Genomic DNA, 24,807 nt, shown 5'->3' with positions numbered 1-24,807 from the left:
GATAAATGTAAGAATTTCAAATAATAAATTTAAATTTGTATTTTAGAAATATATGGCCCATAAAGCCTCAGTCTGGAATAATTTAATTAACAAATGTCTATAGGGATTTTTTTTTTAATTTTACACAGATAATTTTATTCAAAGGACCAAGCAGAGATATAATAACCCACGGTCTCTGTCGACAAAGATAAATCTTGCTGACATGCAGACAGAAATCAAGCTGAGACCACCTTATCAAATTTCCATGTCTGAACTTGGTTCAACTAATGGATTTGCACACTTATCAGCTGCTGAATTTAAGGGTACTGGTAAGATATCTGCTGGTGAGTTTGGTGCCTTAATTACTATTATCTTATGTAAACCAGACACAGAGCCGTATGTTTACTTTGCCTTTTTTTAATCAAAATGAAATATGGAAAATAATGCCAAACCTGGTTTCTAGTCTGTATAAAGAACAATTGCCATGACATAGGATGTGTGTTCTTGTTTAGCAGCTGTAGCTTCAGTTAATTACTCTTCCCCTGCAGCTTCCATAGTGGGCAATTACTGATAGACTGGTTTCTAAATGAAAATATGCAAGTGAAGGTAGACATTTAAATATACGTTCTTTTTAACAAGACTCATAAATCAATTAGTGATTTCTTTATAATGGGATCTGAAGGCGTGAAAGCATTGTATTGCTGTGGGCATGTCATGACTACTGAACTGAGTGGGAAGAGCATCACATAGGGCAGGTCCTTGACATTCAGACTGAAAGTAATTATCCTGTTTAAATTCAGTACTCTTTTAAAAAAAATAATAAAAATGTTTGTACCTAGTACATCACATCAGTGATAGCACACTTTCATTTATTTTTGTCATGACAGTTCTATTTTAAGTCTTGATTTTTTTTCATTTATATCATGAAAAGAATAAATGTTTTAGGGTAACTTTTAAAGCACATAAGATAACTAATACATTGGTGAGTTTGGATGTTAGAGTACTATATACTGACATATGATTCTAGTATTTATCTGGTGATATTAAAAACACTTTCAAGCAGTTAAGCTCCAAATTTGGGTATTTCTCAGCAGAATAGAAGAATGAAAACAAGAACACACAAACATTATACTAATGCATGGATTCTACAAATGAAACTGACTAGAGAAAGTGAAACAGAATAGTCTAGTTTCAGTCTTCAAGTTCAGTGAAGTGAAAAAATTAAAATAAGTTTTCATCATTTATTGTAAGGTTAAACATTTTTCATTTAAAAAAAATATCTTTGGTCCTTATGCTCATCCATATGGGCAGACTTCTGTACCATACAGTTCATCTTGCAGGATTAGGGCCTGAATTAATGACACAAACGTGAACTCTTATTAAAGTACTGTAAAATAAGTGATCAGCTAAAATTCATACACTTTTACAAATATTAAGTCAATTTAACTATTATGCTAGTAATTCTTTTTCAGCAATTAGTTTATTCTATTTCTACTGTAGATCTTCTCTCTACAGGTGTTAAAATGCTGTTTTAGTTGAAAAAGGTACATTGCTAAGGTGTTTGTTCAGTGCCCACCACTGTGGGGTTCTGATCCTAACTGAGACTTTTAGAAGCTATCAAAGTGCAAATAATTTATAGTTATTATGATTATAATGTTGATACTGACAAAAAAAAATCTAACTACTGCAACAACAAAGGAGAATGTGTAATCGTGTTCAAATTATTTAGGACAATGGTACCTCTCAAGGTATGCCATATCCCTATGCTAAATCATCCAGAGCATTCTTAATATTGTCGGTGACTGATGGAGAAATGTGGGAAACATTTTCAGTACCATTTCTGCTTGTATATATGTACTATACATTTTTATTATAATTCTATGGACTCCTTTTATCACTTCTGACACTTGCACCTTTCTTCAGAGTTAATCTGCTACTTATTTAACAGCCTGATGTAATCCTATGTCTGTGGAAAAGGTTATGGTGTCACAAGGGGAGCAAATAAACTCAATAAAAATCCTCTGGGTGGAGTTTATGGTTAAAAGGAAAAATACATCTATGGCAGAGGCAGAATTATTTCTAAATAGATTATTTTTTAAAAGTGTTTTCAGGAAGCATTAGATGCTTATTTATGACATTGTTAGAATAAAAGATCCTCTGAGAACATAATAGCTTAAATTCAATTGCAGTAAGGCACCTTTCCTTCTCTTTTCCATTCTTCCTTTCTTTTTTCTTTATCATGTTATCACAAGTTAAAGATTTAAAAAAAAAAACCTTTAAATCAGAAGTCAGAGTTCCCTTGCTGGTTTTTGCTTGACCTGATTGTTTTAGAAGTATTCCTGACATTTCTCAATTTTCCTGTCAGATTTTCATTTAATTAGTTTATCCTTCCTCTCTATTTTACATATTTGTCTCTTCTCTTCTTCCTTTCTGGAATCTGCCTGGTTGCAGATTCTCCCTCTCAAGGCCTGTATATCCAGGGAAGATTATACTCTGTTTTTTCTCCCAATATTTAAGTTTTAGCTGCATTTTGCTCCTGATAGAAAGGACCATTGGATACTACAGTGTTTGAAGTGTAATTATTCCTTTAATACAAGTCCTTTATCTTAGAGCAGTTCCAGAATTTCACAGGTCAGCTGCTTGCTCAAATATAAGCTTGCGACCATCTCCCAGAGTAAGGACTTTCTTAAAAAATCTTCACTGTCTGTCTGATACCTATGCAGCAGGTCAGACTTCCCCGTTTCTCCTCTGTTCCATGGATAACTTTTCCAAATGTGACCTTCCTTGCTCGAAGTCCCATAATTTTTTTGCTTTCTCATTCAGGTATGAGTTTTGTGGGGAGTGAGTTACATGTCTTAAACCACTTCAGCTACTAAGTGGTGCTAAATAGACACACAGGCCAAATTCTGTTTTGTTACACGAGTGTAACTTGAGAACAGAATTTGACCCATTAACTGTAGCTATAATGGTAAAGCATTTGGCATTACTAGGACAGATACAGCTATTGGGCGTATATCTGATGTTGAACAATATTGAGAGTCTAGGCTTATTAAAATGTTGTTGTTCAATTGGTTGAAAATTGGAATAGTTTCTTTAGAGACTGTTCTGTATAATGAATAAACTAAAGCTATTTTTTTAATGTAGAGGGTATGAATCATGCAAACTCCTGATAATATTTTGCTTTAAAGATAATCTCAGGTTTCATCATGCTTTAGAAATGTGGTGATAACATACTGTTAATTTGTGGTATACATTTGTCTGGTTTTAAATATTTTTAAAGCTTAGAAATTGACATTAACTTTCCTACTTTTAAAATAAGGAATTCCAGTAGAACTGGTACAGTCTCTCAAATCAGTGGAACTAAAAGAGGTACTCCCTGTATAAATGAATAAAAATAGTACAGGTTTACATATAATAAGGTAAACAGCAATAAAACATACTACATATCTAGTATAAGGCTGTGTTATACTTCTTGGAGCTACCCTTAGCCACTAAAAGGTTGAGTGCTCGATATTTCAATCACAATATTACATTACATTTTTTAAATGGCAGCTGAGGAGGGAGGGCAGGACAAATGTGAATACAATTAAAGTCATTCCTTACAAGGAATGTACAAGTTCTGACGTTAGAATTTGTGCATTTTTTGATCCCGGGCCTGTACTAAAAACTCACTAATTTAGTGATTATCTGCTGTCTCCTCTTAAGAGTTTGTAAATTGAACAGGCTGATGGACCTAGGGGCTCTTGTACAGCTTGTCTTTTTCTCTGCCATCTTCAACTGACATTCTAAATTCTGTTATGTATTTATTTGCTGTCTGGTGCTTAGCTCTTTTGACAATAGAATGTGTAATCCCTTGAGAAGCTTAGTAGCGTTAGCAATGGTGTAGATTGTCCTTAGAGTGCCTGAAAATTTTTAAAGAAAAAATATTGAAACGTTCTAACATTTGTGCACAAAATTGCTGATTTTCACTGACAGAACTGTTGACTTTTTCAGAATAAGACATCCCTCATTTTTGTGTTATCAAAATGTAAAATTCCTGATTAGAATATGTGGGTGTGGCTTTCCACCCTGTACTCATAAAACTCAACAAGAGCTGAACTAATTTTACCCAACAGTTTAAATAAATGCAATTGGCTGAGACTAAAATTTCAGCCAAAAAAAACCCCAAAAGTTTGAGAAAAGTTGTAAGTAACTGAAGAAATTAGAATGGAAATTGGCATCCAGCCTTAATTTTAGTAGTCGTTATGTCTAATATGTCTTGTGGTTAGAATAAAAATAAGTTACCAAAGTTGAGCATCAAAGTATTTTTTTGTTTAAAACAAAAACATATGTTAAGTCTTGTACAAATTAGTTATAACAAAACATATATGTTGAGCATAATAAAGTTAGGACACAATGACACTCAAACCAGTCTTATGTGCTTATCAGGCGAAATAGCTTTTGTCATATTTTTTGTGGTTTCTGTAACTTTCTGAACTGTTTGGAGAGCCTTTGTCTGCAGCTGTTAAGTGCAAACAACCAGGATTGACACCTCTTCTATATTAATGTTACAGTTCATTAACTTCATTGTTTGCACCTTTACACTTCACTGATTTGAACAAAATGATTTAAGTATGTGAACCTCTTGTGCCCCTCTCCCCTCCCCCATGCTGCATAGACTGTTACGGATTTTGTGTTCGATTCCCTCTGCCCCTGCCATATTTGGCTTCTTTTATTTGTTATGGAAAAGCACAATAATGATAATACACTTCCACTATGTATTTTCAGCCATTTGTGTAACTGTGTTCCCTGATAAGCACAAATAAATGTGTGCAGAGAAATGTATATTTTCAAATCTCTTTCTGTATTTTGTTTTTAATATAATCGGAGACTTCTGAATCACAACTGGAAAGTATGCATCCTATTGTAGTACAAATACTAGCTGTAGTTCCAGATTTTTTCTTCATTTGTATCTCTGGTAGCATTTACAGCTGGTGTGCTTTGCTGTAGTGGCAGGTAATAAGCTTTGCCTCACAGCATTTCGTTCAGCAAACAAGTTAAATCAGTCCTGATAGCCCTTACTAGTGCATTAGTGTTAAAGAAGAGTGGAGATTGTGAAAGGAGCTCTCAGGTTGCTGGTTGCTAATTTTGGACAAATTTTACTAGCAAGTACATTATTGGGTATTGATTTACTGGCATGTTCGAACAGTCTACAGTACTGTGCTGAATAAACTGGATATCTCAAGTTAAATTTCTTTTTTAGCAAAGACATTATTTCAACTAAAAGACAGAATTGATGTTCCTTAAAGTATATTTTATCAAATCTTTCACTCTTTATAGAATTTTACATATACGTATTAAGGTTTACCATCTTTAATTATGTGTTTCTGAGCAGGAAGAAGTCATTGAAAAATAAGATTTATATTTTTCTAAACTTTAAGGAAAATGCTTTGATTTATTTCATACTATTTTTTTTTCCTGTGCCTTGCAGCTCCTCATCAACGACTGGAAGCCATTACTCTGCCAGGGATTGTTTCATTTATACTGAGCCTGTTATGTGGGGCTTTGAATTTAATTAGAGGGTTTCATGCCATAGAAAGCCTTCTGCAGGTACTGTACCATGTTTACAACTCTGTAGTGGGGAAGAACTGAAATCAAAGTGCCATGTTTATGCAAATATCAATCATAATTAGCTCATAAACTTTACAGTATGAACCAAATCCTTCTACCCTAATTCATATGAATGTTCCTACTGATTTCAGACCCAAAATGTATATTACTACTCCTGGGGGAATTACACACACAGAATTCATGTTTGGTGCAGAATTTTGTTATTTCCTGGAGAAAATATATTCTGCCCAAGAAGTGCTGCAGTTCTGCATTTTGCCCACCAGAGGCCACTGTGACATCAGAACAGCTGGCTGACAAGTAGTAACAGCTAGCAGCCAGCCGCCTTCATTACAGCAGCCAACCTGGGAAGCCAGGTTAGGTGGCAGAGTGGGGCACATGGGGCTGCTGTGGGGGTCAGAGATTGGGGTCAGAAGGGCTAGTGGGGGGACAGACTGGGGTATGGGCTGAGGAGCTAGTGAGGTGACAGCATTGAGCCAAGGGCTGAATGGGAGGGGGGCTCTAGGGCCACATAGAGACAGGGGCAGATGTGCCTGACTGAATGGGAGAGGCTTGATGTCAGCCAGGGTCCACATGGGGGGAGCTCCTCAACTTCCTAACAATTCCCCCCCGCCTCCCAAAAAAAAAAGACAAAAAAACCTGCTCCATACTTTTCCCACCCACACCTAACAACCCTCCAGGTTCACTCTCAGGCTCCCTCCCTCTACCTCAGGTCCTCCAGTACCCTTGACTCCCCCAAGCCTTTGCACTGCTTTTGAGAGGTGCGGAAAATACATTTCTATATTGTAGTTTAAATGAATTACTCAGCTTTCTGTATTAATATATCTAGTAAGGAATCTATCCAAAAACATTTTCTGAATCTTGTTTTTTTTTTTTTTTGGTCTGTATTGTTAGTCATACGTGCTGACAGGTATTTTGAAATAAATTACCAAAATAATTGAAACCAGAGTGATCATATTTTGTTGTTTTGACAAATAAAATATCCAGAATTTATTTTTTGGCACAAAATTCCCCCAGGAGTAATATTCTATATCCATTATTGAGTGTGTACAGGAAGAGATGTTCAAAGATGCCTAATGGAGTTTGTAAATCAGTGGAAGATGGGCAGCTTACTCCCTTAGATACTTTTGCAAATCCCACCAGTACAGGGCATAGACTGCTGTTTTCTAAATCCATGCCGTAATGATAAAATTTGAAAAGCCACATTTTCATAGGTGTCTGTTATGCATAATGCTAGAGTAAAATGATATGCCTTCAAAATTTGGATAGTCTAGCCCATTGTCAGCAAAGAACCACAGAACATGGGTCTTTGAAGGATTTTTGTAACCAGGACCTTTGTTCCTTTGAGAATAAAATGACAAATTATGTACTTGGTTATGGGAAGTTCTGTCCCCTTTAGAAATATATTTGCATTTGATATTGTGATTCATGACCTTGCAATGAATAAGAGGTTTTTCTTTGTACACTATTACTTCTATAAGATACATTGCCATTGATATTATGTACTGAATGGAGGATACTGTGCTGTTAGAATCTTCTGATGGTGTAAATTGTCATAGCTCCATTGAAGTCAGTGAAGCTGTGACAATAGACAGCTGCTGAGTATCTGCCCCAGTTAAAACCTTAAACTGAGATCCTCTCATGGTGGTTGTCCTAGTGGAAGATGAAGATCCTGTGGTGGCTTTCAAAAGGAGTAGGGGGAATCTTACTATTTTGGTTAATATTCTCTCAGTAAAGTAAATTCAGATGTATTAGACTTTGTGCACTATTCCTTCATAATCACAGCATTATCAGTGTTTGCTTGATCACTTTTTAAGGACACTGGTTACCTAAAATATGAAAGATGGTGTGTGCATTCTAATTGTGTTCTGTATACATACTTGTGTATTAATTTAAACATTAAGAGTTGAGGCCCAGGGCATTTCCTGAAGATGAATGAATGGCTGGGAGGAGTTGATGAAAATGCCCTGTGCCAAGGTCGTTGTTGCTGTTACAAACTGAAAATGAGAATAAAGCCAAGGTATATGGATTTTTTTAATGCATTATGCAGTTTCATGTGGCATTTCTACAGAATTAATGCCCTGTTCCTTCACAAATCATATTTCTTATATATTATGTACATATAAATAATATTTTCTGAATGCTTTATTGCCATGCCATTAGGTTTATAAATATAAATTACAGTACAGAGTTGCACAAATAGCGGACAGAATTTCACCTTTTAAATTGTATAGTATCTGTGTTACTTATTCTGTTTCTAAAGGAACACAGCTGCAGAAGGATATTCCAGTGTAGAATTAACCTATGTAACCAATAATGGTGGCCAATTCAGTTTCTTTCGATGGTGGATAGTGATTTACCAGATAGAATATAGTGTTTAGTATTTAATTCCTGGCATTTTGGAGCCACCCAAAATAAGTGAAATGAAGAGGAACTTAAAATTAACATGGAATAAATCTATAAAGGTCAAGGCAGAAGTCATTCGAACAAAATGTTAAATGGAAGTTTAACTCCAGGGGAAAAAAAACCCCTCCCATTTGAAAGGTTCCTTCTGAATTTAGAATACTTTCCTTTTTAATCAATAATTCATTTAGAGGTTACAAAATTACTTTGTAACCTGTAGTTACATTGTACTGGATTCTGTTGTGACTGTGAGGTGAAAGTTTTTATAATCTGTTGAAGTTCTGTTCCTGGACATAAATTTTGTGTGCGGAAATACAGATTTTTTTTTTAATAACCAAAGCTATAGATGAGAGAATTTCAGGCTAAACGTGTCTTCAAGAGAAGGGGGCTGTAGTTCCAAATGGACCAGCTTCCTTTAGAAATGGAATTCTCCTTGATGAAAAACAGATTGCATGAGTGCCCTTGTTCATATGGGAAAGTTTCTGATTGTGACAGATGTTTGTTTGAAAAGCATGAAAATGCAGTCTGGAATAATCACTGACAGTGCAAATTTATTCTGCTCAGCTTTATGGAAAATATTAAAGCCTGTTTGAATATATTAGAAGAAATATGTCTGTTTAAGGAAAAGCAACTTAAAGTGAGAAGATCTATAATTTTCAATTAAATTTTTTTATTGTTCTGCTTAACAGAAATTCAATTTACTATCCATATAACTGTTTATGAATGATCTTTGTCTAGTAAATAGTCATGCTTTTGTTTATTCTCTCTTCTATTAGTGTATGTTTGCCTGCATTGTTTTCTACATAGAATTTTAGCACACCCTAGTGGACAGTTTGTATTTTTCAGTTTACACAGTTTCCATTTTGTGATGTTATATTTAGACAGTTGTACAAATTGTTACTTCTTCTAGTTCCCATCATTTAGACTAGGATTTTCAAATTAGTCTAGGGAAACTAGGTGCCCAAAGCTGCAGATGAGCCTCCCTTAGGTTTTTTTGAGAATCTTAACATTAGGTGTGTGCTGTGCTGAATAGAAATAGTAAGCAAGGATAATTAGGATATTTTGGACCCTGTTAACTTCATTCTGTGGAGAGAGAAATAAGTGATGCCTTCTAATTTCTCCACTATAGTTTTGGTACAGGAGGTAATTCTAAATTTGGATTATTTTTAATTAGAGCTAGAAGTTATTTGTGTACACCATACATATCTTGTCTATTTACTTTTGTTGAAATACGTTGTTCTTTTCACAGAACGAGGGTGAAGATTTCAGTTATGTCATTGCATTTTTCCTTGGAACAGCAGCTTGCTTGTATCAGGTAAATTCTTCCTGCTGCATATTGCAATAGTCTTCAGAAGCATTATTTAGTCATGTACAAATATTATCAAGTTTGGTTAAATATTGTGTATATTTGAATGGATTGACTTTTAACAGTAACCTCTGCTCTTATTTTGGTGGTGATCAGAGATCACAGCATAGGTTGATGCCTATGTCCTTGATTCTGGGATTGTCTTTTCCCAGTTAGTTTATCAAGAGATAGGGATATGTTTGTCTCCTTCCGGAGGCTGTTGTTAGGATTGCGGTATGATTCAGCATCATAGAATCATAAAAGTTAGAGATAAAACTGACATTTTAGGTTCCTTTTTTTCCATCTTCCTGGGCAAATACAGGTTTTGTTCCTACAGTTTTATTCCCAGGTTAGCTTGTAAATGTCACAAGGGACAGGGAATCCTTCACTTCTCCAAAATGACTATTACACAGGCTAATACATCTCACCATCTGGAAGTTTTCCCTGATATGCAGTCTTCCTTTTCCTCTCCTCAGTGTTATCTCGTTGTTCCTCGTTATACAGTCTTTCTATCCCACTAAGTAGTAATCCTCCTTCTTTGATATTTGTGCTCTTAATATATTGTTAAATTTTTAGCAAATCTCTCTTAGTTGCTTAGCTAAACTATACATAATTAACTCTCTGTCTTTCCATATAAGTCAATTGTCACAGTCCCTTCATAAGCATTATGGCTGTTCACTGAATTCTTGCTAATTGTTGCTTATCTGTCTGGTATTGATGAGCCCAAAACTAAATGCACTATTTCAGGTGTGGTCATTTTTGGGATTATCACCTCACTGCTTCATAACATAATGTGTGTTCAGTTAGAAATCTCACTCCCTCTTTTGCTGCTATATCACATTGCTTACTTGTACGTAATTGCTGTAAACTAAAATCCCTTCCATAGGTGTCTTTCAGCAGCAGTCTAACTGGCCCAGAATTTACCTCTGTGATCTCAACCTGTCACTTGTCTAGTTCAGCTGTAGTTTCTGTCCTTTCTTTTACAGGACACAATTAACCTTCATACATTAACTCTCGTTTAACATTGTAGTTATATTCCTGAAAAATGCTACTTTAAGTGAACCAATGTTAAGCGAATCCAATTTCCCCATAAGAATTAATGTAAATAGGGGGGCTTAGGTTCCAGGGAAATTTTTTGCTAGACAAAAGACTGTGTGTACACACACACACACACACACACACACACACACACACACACACACACACACACACACACACACACACACACACACACACACACAGAGTATACGTTTCAAACATACTAATACCGTACATAGCAGTGATGATTGTGAAGCTTGGTAGAGGCGGTGAAGTCAGAGGGTGGAAGAAGGTAGGATATTTCCCAGGGAATGCCATACTGCTAAATGATCTAACACTTGGCTGAGCCCTCAAGGGTTAACACATTGTTGTTAATGTAGCCTCACACTCTACAAGGCAGCACGAATGGAGGGAGGGAGACGGCGTGGCAGAGAGAGACAGAGAGACACACTGTGTGTGTGTGTGTGTGTGAGACGCACATTGCCCCCTTAAGTACGCTGACCCCACTCTAAATACACTGCCTTTTTAAGTAGATAAGTAAGCTGAGATAGCAGCTGCTGCCAGCAAGCTCCCTCTGTCCTGAGCCCTGTCGTGTCCCCCCCTCCCCCGTGGAGATGGGGTAAAGGAGTGGGGCTGGGGAGAGTGTCATAAATATAGAGGGAAGAATAGCATAAGATCCCTTCTTGACAGCTGTACTCCATTGCCTTATCTGTAAGGGGTTAAACAGTTCAAATAACCTGGTTAGTACCTGACCAGAAGGACCAATGAGGAAAGAAGATACTTTCAAATCTGGGTGGAGGAAGGATTTGTTTGTTTGTTCTCTTTTGTTGTTCCCTCTCTGCATGGAGGGAGAAGCCAAACAGGTACATCATCTCCTGAAAATATACGTGGAATAATCCATCTAAAACCACAGAAATTGTAAGTAGGGAAAGGAAATGCCTTAGGTTATCTTTTGTTTTTGCTTGTGAATTTTTCCTATGCTACAGAGGTAGTTTTATTCCCGTTTTTGTAACTGTGAAGCTGAGCCCAGAGAGGAATCCTCTGTGTTTTATATCTTTTTATTACCCTGTAAAGTTACCTTCCATCCTGATTTTGCAGGTGTGATTCTTTTACTTTTTTCATTATAATAAAGTTCTTCTTTTAAGAACCTGATTTGATTTTAGTGCCCTGAAGACAAAGGGTCTGGTCTGTGCTCACATTGCTAAGGCAATTAGTTGGTATATTATTCTCAAGCCTCCCCAGGGAAGAGGATGAACGGGCTGGGGGGGGGATATTTTATGGGAATAGGGATTCTAAGTGACCCTTCCCTGAATTTTTGTGTAAATCGCTTGGTGGCGGCAGCAATACCATCCAAGGACAAGGGAAGGAATTTTTGCCTTGAGGAAGTTTTTAACCTAAGCTGGTAGAAATAAGCTTAGGGGGTCTTTCATGCGGGTCCCCACATCGGTACCTCAGAGTTCAGAGTGGGGGGGGAACCCTGACAGAGGGGGACACCCTGACATTAGCACCCCTCTTCTCCCCCTCCCCACCCCTGCACAGCAAGCAGGAGGCTCCCAGGAGCAGCTCGAAGGCAAAAGGCAGGAGCAGCACATGGCAGTGGTGGGAGGGACAGCTGAACTGCCCGGCAATTGATAGCCTGCTGGGCGGCTGCCACACAGGGAACTTGGGGGAGCTGATAGGGGAGCTGCTGGTCCACTGGTTCCAAGCCCCCACCAGCTAGCTCCAACAGGTTGCTCCCTCCTGCAAGCAGTGGACAAAGCAGGTGGCTGCCAAACAATGTTATAAGGGAGCATTGCACAACTTTAAATTAGCATGTTCTCTAATTGATCAGTGATGTAACAACGTTAACTGGGACAACGTGAAGTGAGGAGTTACTGTATTAGTGACATCTTTCTAGCAGATGTCTTTTTACAACTTGAGTGCTCTTCTGCACCTGTTGATTTTTCATCAGTGCCTACCTTAAATAATCTTCCCACAAACATTGTTATTTTTCTATGCCAGCAGGCTGGTTCCATTTTGGATAAGGTGGAGCCTATCCCTTCTGTAGAAGGTGCCCTTCCCGCACATAAATTTCCCAATATCTCAAAAATTGAGCCCCCTCTTCTTTACATAATCTTATCATCTGTGCATTGCAACAGTGGAGTCCCGCCCCCGCCCCCAGCATACTTGCTGACACTCTGCATGATGGAACTGGAAACGTTACAGAGAAAGTGACCCCAGAACTCTGGATGTATAACCCTTTTCCTAGTAGTCCAAATTTATTTCCAAGACTTCTCTCCTATATCCGTCTGTGTCATTGACCAAAATGCAGTTAGCCCTCTTTGCTCCCCAAATCAAGTGTCAATGACATGGCACATTTAAGACTGTCCTGGCATGGGAGTTATTTCTAAGTCTAGATCAGGGGTCTGAAACATGCAGCAGCCCGCGGAGTTATTTCCTGCGGCCGCCAAGCTTCCCTCACCCTCTGCCCCCACAGTGCGCTGTGTCCCCACTCTTCTGCCTACCTCCAGGTGCTTCCCGCCACCAAACAGCTGTTTGGTGGCGCTTAGCGCTTTCCAGGAGGGAGGGGGGAGGAGCGGGTAGCTTCACTCAGGCGAGGAGATGGAGAAGAGGCAGGAAGGGGCGGGGATTTGGGGAAGGGGTTGAGGGGGTGGATTTGGGGTGGGGACTTTGAGGAAGGGGTTGGAATGGGGGCAGAGAAGAGGTGGGGCAGGGGTGGGGCCTCATGGAAGGGGTGGAGTGGGCGGGGAAGGGGGGGACTCTTGTATCTTTATATGAAAAGGTGTCAGTGATGCGCCGCCTCGGGCCAGTGTACTAGTCCCCATGTGGCCCTCTTGAGTTTGATATCCCTGGTCTAGATCTTGCATGAAAGCGCATTGCACTGCTGTTCAGCCACAAGATTGGCCTAATGTTTTACATTTTGTTCAGTTAATACTTTAGAAAAAATGCAGTTTATTAAATTTACAAGAAAAGGGTTACAGTCAAGTTGTACAGGACAAAAATTGGACCTAAAGGGAATAGAAATTTTTAGTCCAACATTTTAAAGTAATCGCTGTACTGCCAGAAAGATAATACTTTATTAACTGCCGCTTAGCAAAGAATAAATGCACTGTGGCTCTGTATGTGTGTCCAATCTCTGGGTTTGAAATGCAGCTGCTGCCGCTAGATCTAGAATTCTAGTTATGTAATCCTAAATACCAAGAGTCCAAGTAGAATTCAGCCATGCAAAATAAAATTCTTTCAGCCTTGCAATAGATATCAGCAACATATAGGTATCATTGACTGGCAAACCAAGTCTCAAAATAATAATATAGAGGATGTATCAAACTTAAAAACAAAATGCAGTAGCTCGGAGTAGTTTCTAGGCAGATGAAGGAAAAAAACAGGACCCTAAAACAACTTCAGAATCAGCTGTTTCAGCCTTAGTATGAAGACCTCTCCCTGGCAGTCTTTACCACATGTTCTTTAAAATCTCCAACTCCTCAAGCAGGTGTGATCAGCATTTCTGTTTGTTCTTTAAATGCAAATCCAATAACATAAAACTCACATATATAGTTTGGTCAAGAAGTATCCGTGAACTACTTGCATATTAATTCTGATTTTGAGGCACATTTGACATTGTCTATGTCTATCCTCAGATATGTATTTCCAAGAAAAAACTTCCTATTTTTGATTTTCCTGAATCCAGGTTGCTTATGAATCCAAGATTTGACTCTGATTTCCCAGCTCCAGCCAGACTAAAAAAATCTTTAGTTTGTCCCTCAGTGCTGCAACTTGGATGAAACAGTAGCACTGTAATATTCAGAAAGAAAAGTAACTGAGAGGTTAGGGAATCAATAATACAGCCAAGAAAACCAAAAGTTTCTATCCCAATAATGGAAAATTAAACCTAGTGTCTGAAATGTTATCTGGTCTGCTTTGCATTATTCTGGCTTGTTTCACAATCTTGTAGCCGCCTTTGAAGTCTCAGGTTCCCCCAACTACAAGTCTCAAGAACTGACCTCAAGCCATTTCTTAATCGGTATAAAAGCTTTCTTTCTCTAAAGTAACATAGGGAAGCCTTCTCACAAGGGCACATTCTGTAATTGACATGCAAAACAGTTCCCTTAAAACGAACCAACACACGAGTTTCATTACATGTTAAAACCACAGTGCCTTGGCCTTTTGACTGCTGTTGTTTTGTAAGGGGCAAATTTCTCCCCATCTCAAAGTAGGAAAGGGATTGCTGAAAAATTCAGCTCTGCACATACAGCAAGGCTATGAAACTTGAGTAAAAGCCTCCAAGTTTATGGAGCTTTGATCAAAAAGGACACTTACTTTATTAAATATAGTTACTACATTTGTCATCCTATTTTTAAACCCTTTGTTTTCCTTGATCATTTAAGAGAAGCACATCCTGATAGCTTACTCTGTTCTTTGAAGCTGTCACACTCAGCTCTTCAGATTTTATCACATGGCAAGGTGATTTCATAAAACGAGCTAGATTCTAATTGCTGATTTACTGGTACATGTTAATTGTCCTTTAAATATAACTTTTAGAACCCTCCCCAAAAATAGACATTAGGTGATGTACTTGAAGATACTCCACATGTTCAGAGGAAGCCAAGCTGTTCTCTTGATCCTAGTTTTACTTTGGAGTAGTTGGCAGCAGCTCCAGGCACCAGCACTCCAAGTGTGTACCTGGGGCGGCAAGCTGTGAGGGGCACCTTGCTGGTCCCTGTGAGGGTGTTAGGCAGGCTGTCTTCGGCGGCTTGCCTGTGGGAGGTCCACCAGTCCTGCGGATTTGGTGGCAATTCGGCAGTGGGCACGCCAAGTCCACAGGACCGGTGGACCTCCTTCAGGCAAGCCTCGAAGGCAGCCTGCCATCCGTGCTTGAGGTGGCAAAAAAGTTAGCGCCTCCCCTGGGAGTATTTTTGTTCTGTTTCATGGGGAGGATAAACAAATGTCTTAATAAAGGGGCCCAGACACTATGGTGATGGGCACTATAAGGCCTGGTCTGCACCGGGAGGGGAAGATCAAGCTAAATTACGCAACTTCAGCTATGTGAACAATGTAGCAGAAGTCGTCGAACTTAGGTCTACCCACCGCGGTGTCTTCGCTGTGATAAGTTGACTGCTGTCGCTCCCCTGTCGACTCTACCTGCGCCTCTAGCAGCGGTGGAGTACAGAAGTTGACGGGAGAGCGCCTGGGGGGTCAATTTATCGTGTCTAGCCTAGACATGATAAATTGACCCCTGCTGGATCAATCACTGCCTGCCGATCCGGCGGCTAGTATACACATACCCTAAGATAGAGCAGCAAGTTAGTAAAATATCCAACAGACTGAAAAATAACCCAGTAAATTGTATTATCCGGAAGCAATCATGCAATTCCTGACTTTCCGTGGAGAAACTTTAAAAATAAACACTACCACTATCTGTCTGTCAGTATTGTAATGCTAATGACAATTAAGGCAGAGAATAGTGCTAAATTATTGTGATGGTGAGTACTGTAGAAATCCCGAAGGCAGGGCACATGGCAAATGGAAATGGAGAGAAGAAATAGAGGAAAAAAAAGTTTGTCCAGAAGCTGAGTGTATGAATAGAGTGAATGAAAATAGTACCTATAGGAATGTACCTTTTTAAGAGAGAACTAAACACGGTAAAATTATCCAATATTTAGGTATTGTACAAATAAGCTTTTTACAAAACATCCTCTTGCACATGTTTGCAACCAAAGTTCTCCTAGTACAGGAGAACTGAAAGTGAAAACAATAGAAGACAGTTGGCAGTTTTTCAAAGAGACATTATTAAGGGCACAAGAGGAAACATTCTCTCTGCATAGGAAAGATAGGAAGTATGATAAGAGACCACCCTGGCTTACCCAGGAGATCTTCAGTGATCTAAAAATTAAAAAAGAGTCCTACAAAAAGTGGAAACTAGGTCAAATTACACAGAATTAATGTAATCAAATAACACAGGTATGTAGGGACAAAATTAGAAAGGCCAAAGCTCAAAACAAGATCCAACTAGGCAGAGACATAAAGGGTAACAAGAAAACATTTTACAAATACATTAGAAGCCAGAGGAAGACCAAGGACAGGATAGGCCCATTACTCCATGAAGGAAGAAAAATAATAACAGAAAATGTGGAAATGGCACAGGTGCTTAATGACTGCTTTGTTTCACTTTTCACCAAGGAGGTTGGTGGTGATTGGATGTCTAACATAGTGAATACCAGTGAAAATGAGGTAGGATCAGAAGAGGCTAAAATAGAGAAAGAACAAGTTAAAAATTACTTAGAAATATTAGATGTCTTCAAGTCACCAGGGCCTGATGAAATGCATCCTAGAATACTCAAGGAGATATCTGAGCCATTAGCAATTATCTTTGAGAAGTAATGGAAGACGGGAGAGATTCTAGAAGACTGGAAAAGGGCAATTATCTATAAAAAGGGAAATAAGGACAGCCCAGGAAATTACAGACCAATCAGGTTAACTTCGGTACCTGGAAAGATAATGGAGCAAATAATTAAGCAATCAGTTTGCAAATATCTAGAAGATAAGGTGATAAGTGACAGTCATCATGGATTTATCAAAAACAATTGGAGTCAAACCAACCTGATAGCATTCTTTGACAGGGTAAGAAGCCTTGTGGATGGGGCGGGGCGAAGTAGTAGAAGTGGTATATCTTGACTTTAGTAAAGCTTTTGATATGTCTTTCATGACCTTTTCATAATCAAACTACGGAAATGCAACCTAGATGAAGCTACTATAAGATGAGTGCAAAAACTGGCTGGAAGACCGTTCCCAGAGAGTAGTTATCAGGCTGGAAGGGCATAACGAGCGGGATCCTGCAGGGATCAGTTCTGGGTCCAGTTCTGTTCAATATCTTCATCAGTGATTTGGATAATGGCATAGAGAGTACACTTATAAAGTTTGCGGATGATACCAAGCTGGGAGGGATTGCAAGTACTTTGGAGGATAGGATTAAAATTCAAAATGATCTGGACAAACTGGAGAAATGGTCTGAAGTATATAGGATGAAATTCAATAAGGACAAATGGAAAGTACTCCATTTAGGAAGGAACAATCAGTTGCACACATACAAAATGGCAAATGTTTGCGGAAAGGGATCTGTGGGTCATAGTGGACCACAAGCTAAATATGAGTCAACAGTGTAACACTGTTGCAAAAAAAGTGAACATCATTCTGGGATGTATTAGTAGGAGTGGTGTTAGCTCTACTCTGCTCTGATTAGGCCTCAACTGGAGTACTGAGTCCAGTTCTGGGTGCCACATTTCAGGAAGGATGTGGACAAATTGGAAAGAGTCCAGAGAAGAGCAACAAAAATGATTAAATGTCTAGAAAACGTGACCTATGAGGGAAGATTGAAAAAATTGGGTTTGGTTAGTCTGGGAAAGAGAAGACTGAGAGGGGCATAACAAGTATGTAAAAGGTTGTTACGAGGAGGAGGACATTGTTTTTCTTAACCTCTGAGGATAGGACAAGAAGCAATGGGCTTAAATTGCAGCAAGGGAGGTTTAGGTTGGACATTAGGAAAAACTTCCTAACTGTCAGGGTGGGTAAACACTGGAATAAATTGCCTAGGGAGGTTGTGCAATCTCCATCATTGGAGATTTTTAAGAGTAGATTAGACAAACACCTGTCTGGAATGGTATAGATAAAGTCCTGCCACGAGTGTAGGGGACTGGACTAGATGACCTCTCAAGGTCCCTTCCAGTTATGTGATTTTATGAAAATCAGTAGAAATAAAAGTATGTGGTTTAGTTATAGCCATGTTGGTCCCAGGATATTAGAGACACAAGGTGGGTGAGGTAATATCTTTTTTTGGACCAACTTCTATTGGTGAGAGAGACAAGGCCAGAAGAGGGAGGTTCAGGAAAGATTTCTTTCAGGATGGGGTCCCCAGAGTAGTTGTTTGATACCCCATGTGGGTTCAATTGTTGGAGGATGGTGACAAATATGCGTGTGCGGTTGGAGGGGATTTATTTCTGTTATTCAAACAACCCCCCAACCTCTCCTAGCTCATCATCAAAAGCAAGCTCCCCACAGACCAGGACACCAGCTCAAAGCCACACCAGGCTCTGCCAGAACAACATATGCAAAATCTGCAGACATATCTCTACTGCTACAATGATCAACACCCCCCCCACAACACACCTTTGAAGATCCATGCCTATCACAACATGTGGCGTACCTCATCCAGTGCACTAAATGCCCAATAACAATTGTGTGGGGGAAACCAGACCATCACTGCACTTTCGAATAAACTCACACAGGAAGATGATGAAAGACAAAAACACCGTATCACCTGTGAGTGAACACGTTTCACAAAGTGATCACCGTGTATCTGACCTATGAGACCTCATCCTCAAAGAAAACCTGCACAACACTTTCAAAAGACGAGCCTGGGAGTTTAAATTCATAACTTTGCTAGATACTAAAATCATGGTCTTAATAAAGACATCGGATTTATGGCTTATTACAACAATGAGTAACCCACTAACCTCCATTTTTGCCCTATAATTACAAGGGTGTTTGTGGGCCACTTCACCTTAAATGGTCCCTTAGACTATGTGCTAACTACTTATGATAAACTGTGTGTTTGACCTTGTATTTAGCTGTGACATTCCGAGTTCCTTTCCCAGACCTGAGGAAGAGCTCTGTATAGCGCGAAAGCTTGTCTCTCTCACCAATGGAAGTTGGGGCAATAAAAGATATTGCCTCAGTCACCTTGTCGCTGTAGAAATAAAAGTGCATATGACAAGTCTTTTTTTGTACCAGATGAGAGAAATGCAAAATGTCAAGAAGCAGCATACAGATTTTTTAAAAACGATTCTTTCCAAAGAAGAATATTTTCTAGGGATTCTTTCTAAAGAAAAACCTCTTAGATCAGCATCAGTCTTGACCACTGGATCCATGGCTTGATATTGATCTCCAAACTTTTTTGATCACGCACCACTGTCAGTAAAAAAATTTTGAGCACGTACCCCCCAATTTATGTATAAATTATATACATTATAAAACATACACACAAAATAGAAATTAAAAAAGGATGAGATAAAGATGAAATAAACAATATTTTAAATTTTTTTTATTTTATTAATGATACAAAAAAACCCTTTCTGCTAAAAAAAAATTAATATTTTTTAGTGAAAGCAATGTGATTGAATATGCTTCATTATTGCTGAACATCTTGGTTTAACACTGTGGTACAGTGATTCAAAGGTCTGGATTAGGGTTAGGGCGTGGTGCGGGGTCTGGGCGGGAGTTAGGGTGCTCAGGGGGTGGGTGTGGGAGAAGGCTCAGGGCTGGGGCAGGCAGGAGGTGCAGAGAACTTACCTCGGGTAGCTCCTGTTTGGTGTGTGGGGGGGAGGTGTCAGCCCAGCACCACCCCCATGGCCGTGATTCTGGGAGCTGCCCCCCCCCCCGGCCCCGGGGCAGGCAGGGCCACCCGGAACGCAAGGGCTTTAGGGACTGCAGGGCTCTGGGCTAAGAGGGTCTCGGGGCCCTGGCCTGCAGCTCTAAAGCCCCTTTCAGAATGCGGCCGTGCGAGCACGGGCCGGGTGACTCAGGAGGGGCAGGGGCAGCCATGCAGGGAGCCGCTGGAGAGAAGCGGCGCTTTCCCCTTCAAAGCACCACTTCTCTCCAGCCGGCTTTGAAGGGGAAAACGCTACTTCTTTCCGGCTGTTGGAGCACTCAGGGCTGCATTCTGAAAGGGGCTTTAGAGCTGCAGGCCAGGGTCCTGGGGCCCCCTTAGCCCAGGGCCCTGCAGCCCCTAAAGCCCCTGCGTTCCGGGTGGCCGGGGGAGCAGCTTCCCCACTCGCTCCTTCCCTCCCTCCTCCAGCTTTTTTTTGTATTCCTGTAGCTGAAGTTGCATATCTTACATCGACCCCCCCCCCCCCGCCAGTGTAGACCAGGCCTTACATTTGTGAAGCGAGAATGCAAATATATATTGGAATCTCCGCAGTAATCCTACCACATTTTAAGGATGGGGGTGTGTGCAAAGGAAAGCTGCATGTGCTGGGTAAAGTAGTGCATGGGGGCTGTTTACAGCTCCCTGATTTTCCAGCTCCCATCCCATTGCAGGTTAAGCAGCCTGAGATCTATTCTAACTTGTGCCAGCTAGCAATAGCTGGGGTGTCTCCCAACTCCCTATGCTAGTGACTACAAGGAGTGAGACCAAGGGACAGTCAACCAGGTTCACACCTACATTAACTCCCCAATGCTGAGGGATTCCATCCAGCATGGGACTTAAGGAGGCTTCTGTTTCTTGTGCATTGCCTGAGTGGCATAGACAAGTCAAAACATTTGTTTCCATTGCCACTTTCATTATTGATAATGAGCAAATATGATGAGGAAATCTTCCCTGAAGAGAGAATAATGGAAGCTAAATTTAACTTCTTCTGATGCTGAGCACTGTTCACTCCTGAAAGCCCACTTAACTTAGTACCACATTTACCTGCTTAATTAAAAAAACAGCACAGTTCTACATGGTTCATTTCTGTAGCTACGCAATAGTTCAGTGTGATTTGTTAGCAGAAGTAATTTTCAGTGCACTAATCAGACTTTGTGTTTTCTTCTTTGCAGTGTTATTTATTTTTATACTGCACAGGCTGGCGGAACGTCAAATCCTTCCTGGCTTTTGGTTTAATCTGCCTGTGTAACATGTATCTGTACGAACTGCGCAATCTCTGGCAGCTCTTCTTCCACGTGACAGTGGGAGCATTTTCAGCATTACAAATACGGCTAAGACAACCACAAGGGAAATCCCCAGATTACAATGTCTGACCCAAGTCCTGGGACCTCCCAAGGCAGTCTCAGTCCACCCATGGTTCCCTCTCAGGAATGAAAAGCTTTTCTCCAAAAGAAGCAGTTGTGGTTTTTTTTTTGTTTTGTTTTGTTTTAAAGCTCAACACAAGATGCCTGTGGACGTTTGTGACTTGAGAACTTAGACTTATCCTCACTGAAGACACACACAATACAGGATTAGTGGAGGAAAATGGGTCCTATCCATGCAGAGCATTGTCCCTTGAGGACAAATAAAAGTTTGGAGGACTTGACTGATCGCAGGAAAAAGCCTCCTTCAAAAGTATGATAATGGAAAAAGATATATACATACAGGGCATGTTCTGCATATCACGTGAGCGCTCCAATTCCAAGATCAGTTTTGCCTTTGTGAGGCAATAGTATAGGCTGAATACAAAGATGCTATTGCATATTAGCAGACTATATTTGGAATGAGAGAGTTACTAAATGTGAGACTATTGGATTGCACATTAAATTTAATGGAATGCGTGTATGTGTTTTCTTAATTAAAGCCTAACCTGGAAACCATCTGTTTATGGGGATTAGCTCCTTGGTCCCAGTGGCCTTCTACCTAGTGCTGAGTTAACTATAAATCTTGGTAAATAGTTTTCTCTGTATAATTTGTTTTTAATGATCTTTTGAAAGTGACCTTTATGGACAAGTTTTATTTAAGTAAATAACCTACAATTCTGTCTCTTTGCTCTCTTCCTCTATTTGAACATTAGAAGTTTGAAAAGAAGTTGCCAGGTGGGTAAACAGACATTGATTTGCAACCTGTTTGAGCTATTGCTTGTCTCTCTATACATTTTAAGAGCTGGATTAATAGCTGAAATCTAATTTAGCATATAGGCAACTGGTGGTGAGTTTATTTCCATCAATCATAAACTGAGTTCAGTTTAAAAAAAAAACCCGTTTTTGGATCCAGGGATTTTGTTGGTTTGGTAGATTTACATTTTACTGAATTGGAGTCGAACCTCACTAATTTGTAGCAGTGGCTGGGACATCTATGTAAAGTCAGAATTTGTGAATTAATTCTCAGATGAACAATCAAGGCTATTACATTGCGTTCTGTTTCTTTTGACAATCATATTTTGTGTTATTTCCAGAGCTTTATAGTACACTATAGTTTTAATATAGTTTGCTCAAGCTGTGAGGTGTAGTAATATGGGGCATAACTAAAGCATTCAGAGAAGTTTTAGTAGCAGGAAGGCTTCCACAATGCTTGTGAGCATTACTAGGCTTGCTGATTAGTGAGGTTCTGCTTTACTATGAAATGTTACTCATCAAATCTCTGTAGGTGGTCCCCATCTAAAACGTTCTCTTCAGTAATTCATTGGCAATCAAGCTGATAGCAGAGAAGTAATACCTAGACTGGGAACAACTATTATTTTTTTTAAAGGAAGTGACCTTACTCAAGGACATCCAGGTGCCCAAGACCAAGATAATTTACAGAAAATGGAATCAGTCCTAAATGAACAGTAGTGGTATGTATTTTTGATGCACTCTTTATTATAATATCTCTAAGAGCTACGTAATTAAGAGTTTGAAAATATCTTGGTGCATATCGTAGCTAAGATAATTGTTGCAGGAGGTGTGCTTTGCCTCTGAACCTTTTTCTTTTCTTTCATTCATCTAGCAAATAGAATGGGGATGCATTTGTCTGGTCTTGTATGTTCCCTTTGTGACACTTTTGTTGGTATTTTGGGGCAGTGGGGGAGGGAAGGAAGGAGGAGGATTTGAAATTTAAACAGAGTATAAGAGGCGTATCTGCAGCAATACAACGATTTCAATAATGTTAGTTAAACCCTTAGTTTTAAACAGCTCAGACTACCCCCTGCCAGACAACACACATTGCATTAGATTGCAGTGCAGCCTTTTGAAATCAGGACACCTGTAAACACAAAAATAAATCTTTTACTATATTAAACTTGGGGTTTGAAATATGGATATTGTGTGTTTAGTAAAAACTAAAGCTTTTGTCTTTCAACACATTCCTTTGAGCCAAAAATTCTTGAGTTTTTTTGGTTTGGGGTTTTTTTTGTTTTTTTTTTAAAGTGCAAAAATCACTCAGGAACGTTAATTTGTTATGCTGATATATTTAGGACCCAATCCGACTTCCAGAGAGGTCAATAGAAAACCTTCCATTGATTTGAATGAGTGCAGGTCCTCCTTAATCTGCATTCTGATGACTTTAATGGTGCTTAGGTCTTGAGTGAATTTCACTCAGAGGAAATTGGACCAAGGAGTTGCTTCTTGTTAGGAAAAAAAGAGATAATGAAGAAGTAATTGTAGGGGTTACTTATGGAAACAGCCCAATGGAAGTCAATGGGAATACTAGCATGTGTACTGAATACTTACGTGAACACGGGTTGCAGGATTGGGCTTGGTATTTGTAACTTCTGCAGTTAATGAGTTAAATTGTTTGCAAAGATAATGCTTTTAGCTTATTATCATTATGACAGTCAGGAAACTAAACAACAGTTAGCATTATAAACCTGCCCTATTGGAAGGTCTAAAATAGTTTTTACCACTACTTGTTTCACCTCAGGTGTAGTACTAGGAACATACACTGAAGTACCTCTTTGTTCCAGTCTTGTGACCTTATGCAGATGTAGGTTGCTGCCCTGTCAGTGGCTGCTCATGTATCAGTCTGAGAAGTCTGTTTTTCCTTTTAATCATCTTCCCTTACCCCTGCTTTTCAAAGGATACGTTCCCTTGCTGTAACATCTAGAGCCATTATTGCATTACTATTACTTGTGGCATTAAACAAACCGCTGATTTAACAGATATAATGAGAAAATACAACTGTCAGAGGGTACGTCTACACTACGGGATTATTCCGATTTTACATAAGCCGGTTTTGTATAACAGATTGTATAAAGTCGAGTGCACGCAGCCACACTAAGCACATTAATTCGGCGGTGTGCGTCCATGGTCCAAGGCTAGTGTCGATTTCCAGAGCATAGCACTGTGAGTAGCTATTCTGTAGCTATCTCATAGTTCCCGCAGTCTCCCCCGCCCTTTGGAATTCTGGGTTGAGATCCCAGTGCCTGATGGGGCGAGTGGTTCTGGGTAAACGTCGTCACTCATTCCTTCCTCCGGGAAAACAACGGCAGACAATCATTTCACGCCCTTTTTCCCTGGATTGCCCTTGCAGACACCATAGCACGGCAACTATGGAGCCCATTCAGCTGTTTTTTGATGTCACCGTATGTGTACTGGATGCCGCTAACAGAGGCGTTACTGCAGCGCTACACAGCAGCATTCGTTTGCTTTTGCATGATAGCAGAGACGGTTATCAGTCGTTCTGTACCATCTGCTGCCATTGTAAATTGGCAGTAAGATGATGGTTATCTGTCGTTTCGTACTGTCTGCTGCTATCATGGGTGCCCCTGGCTCAGGTCGGCCGGGGGCACAAAGGCAAAACTGGGAATGACTCCCCAAGTCAATCCCTCCTTTATGGTTTCTAAAAATAGAGTCAGTCCTGCCTAGAATATGGGGCAAGTGTACTAGAGAACCAGTGTATCAGAGAGCACAGCTGCTCCGTGTCAGATCCCGCAAAAATGGTGAGCTGCATGCCATTCACGGGGGGTGCCCCTGCAACAACCCCACCTGTTGCTTCCGTC

The 24,807-nt window shown here is 39.7% G+C and overlaps 1 protein-coding gene across 7 annotated transcripts in view; it reads left to right on the top strand.

Annotated features, from left to right (window-relative positions):
• SEC22A (SEC22 homolog A, vesicle trafficking protein) overlaps positions 1-24,807 on the top strand; it is a 45,255-nt gene that overhangs the window by 12,884 nt on the left and 7,564 nt on the right. For 6 of the 7 annotated variants that reach the window (XM_030579277.1, XM_030579271.1, XM_030579274.1 and 3 more), the window contains exons 4-7: positions 129-323; positions 5,450-5,568; positions 9,239-9,304; positions 20,963-22,665. In XM_030579277.1, the coding sequence (XP_030435137.1) occupies positions 129-323; positions 5,450-5,568; positions 9,239-9,304; positions 20,963-21,163 (581 nt within the window). In that variant the 3' untranslated portion in view covers positions 21,164-22,665. The remainder of the gene's footprint in view (positions 1-128; positions 324-5,449; positions 5,569-9,238; positions 9,305-20,962; positions 22,666-24,807) is intronic. The other variant, XM_030579270.1, reaches the window with a different exon arrangement.

The sequence above is a fragment of the Gopherus evgoodei genome, chromosome 11, assembly GCF_007399415.2.
Source record: "Gopherus evgoodei ecotype Sinaloan lineage chromosome 11, rGopEvg1_v1.p, whole genome shotgun sequence".
NCBI lineage: Eukaryota > Metazoa > Chordata > Testudines > Testudinidae > Gopherus > Gopherus evgoodei.
Note: the sequence above shows the minus strand (reverse complement) of the source record. Positions and strands in the feature narration are given on the sequence as shown.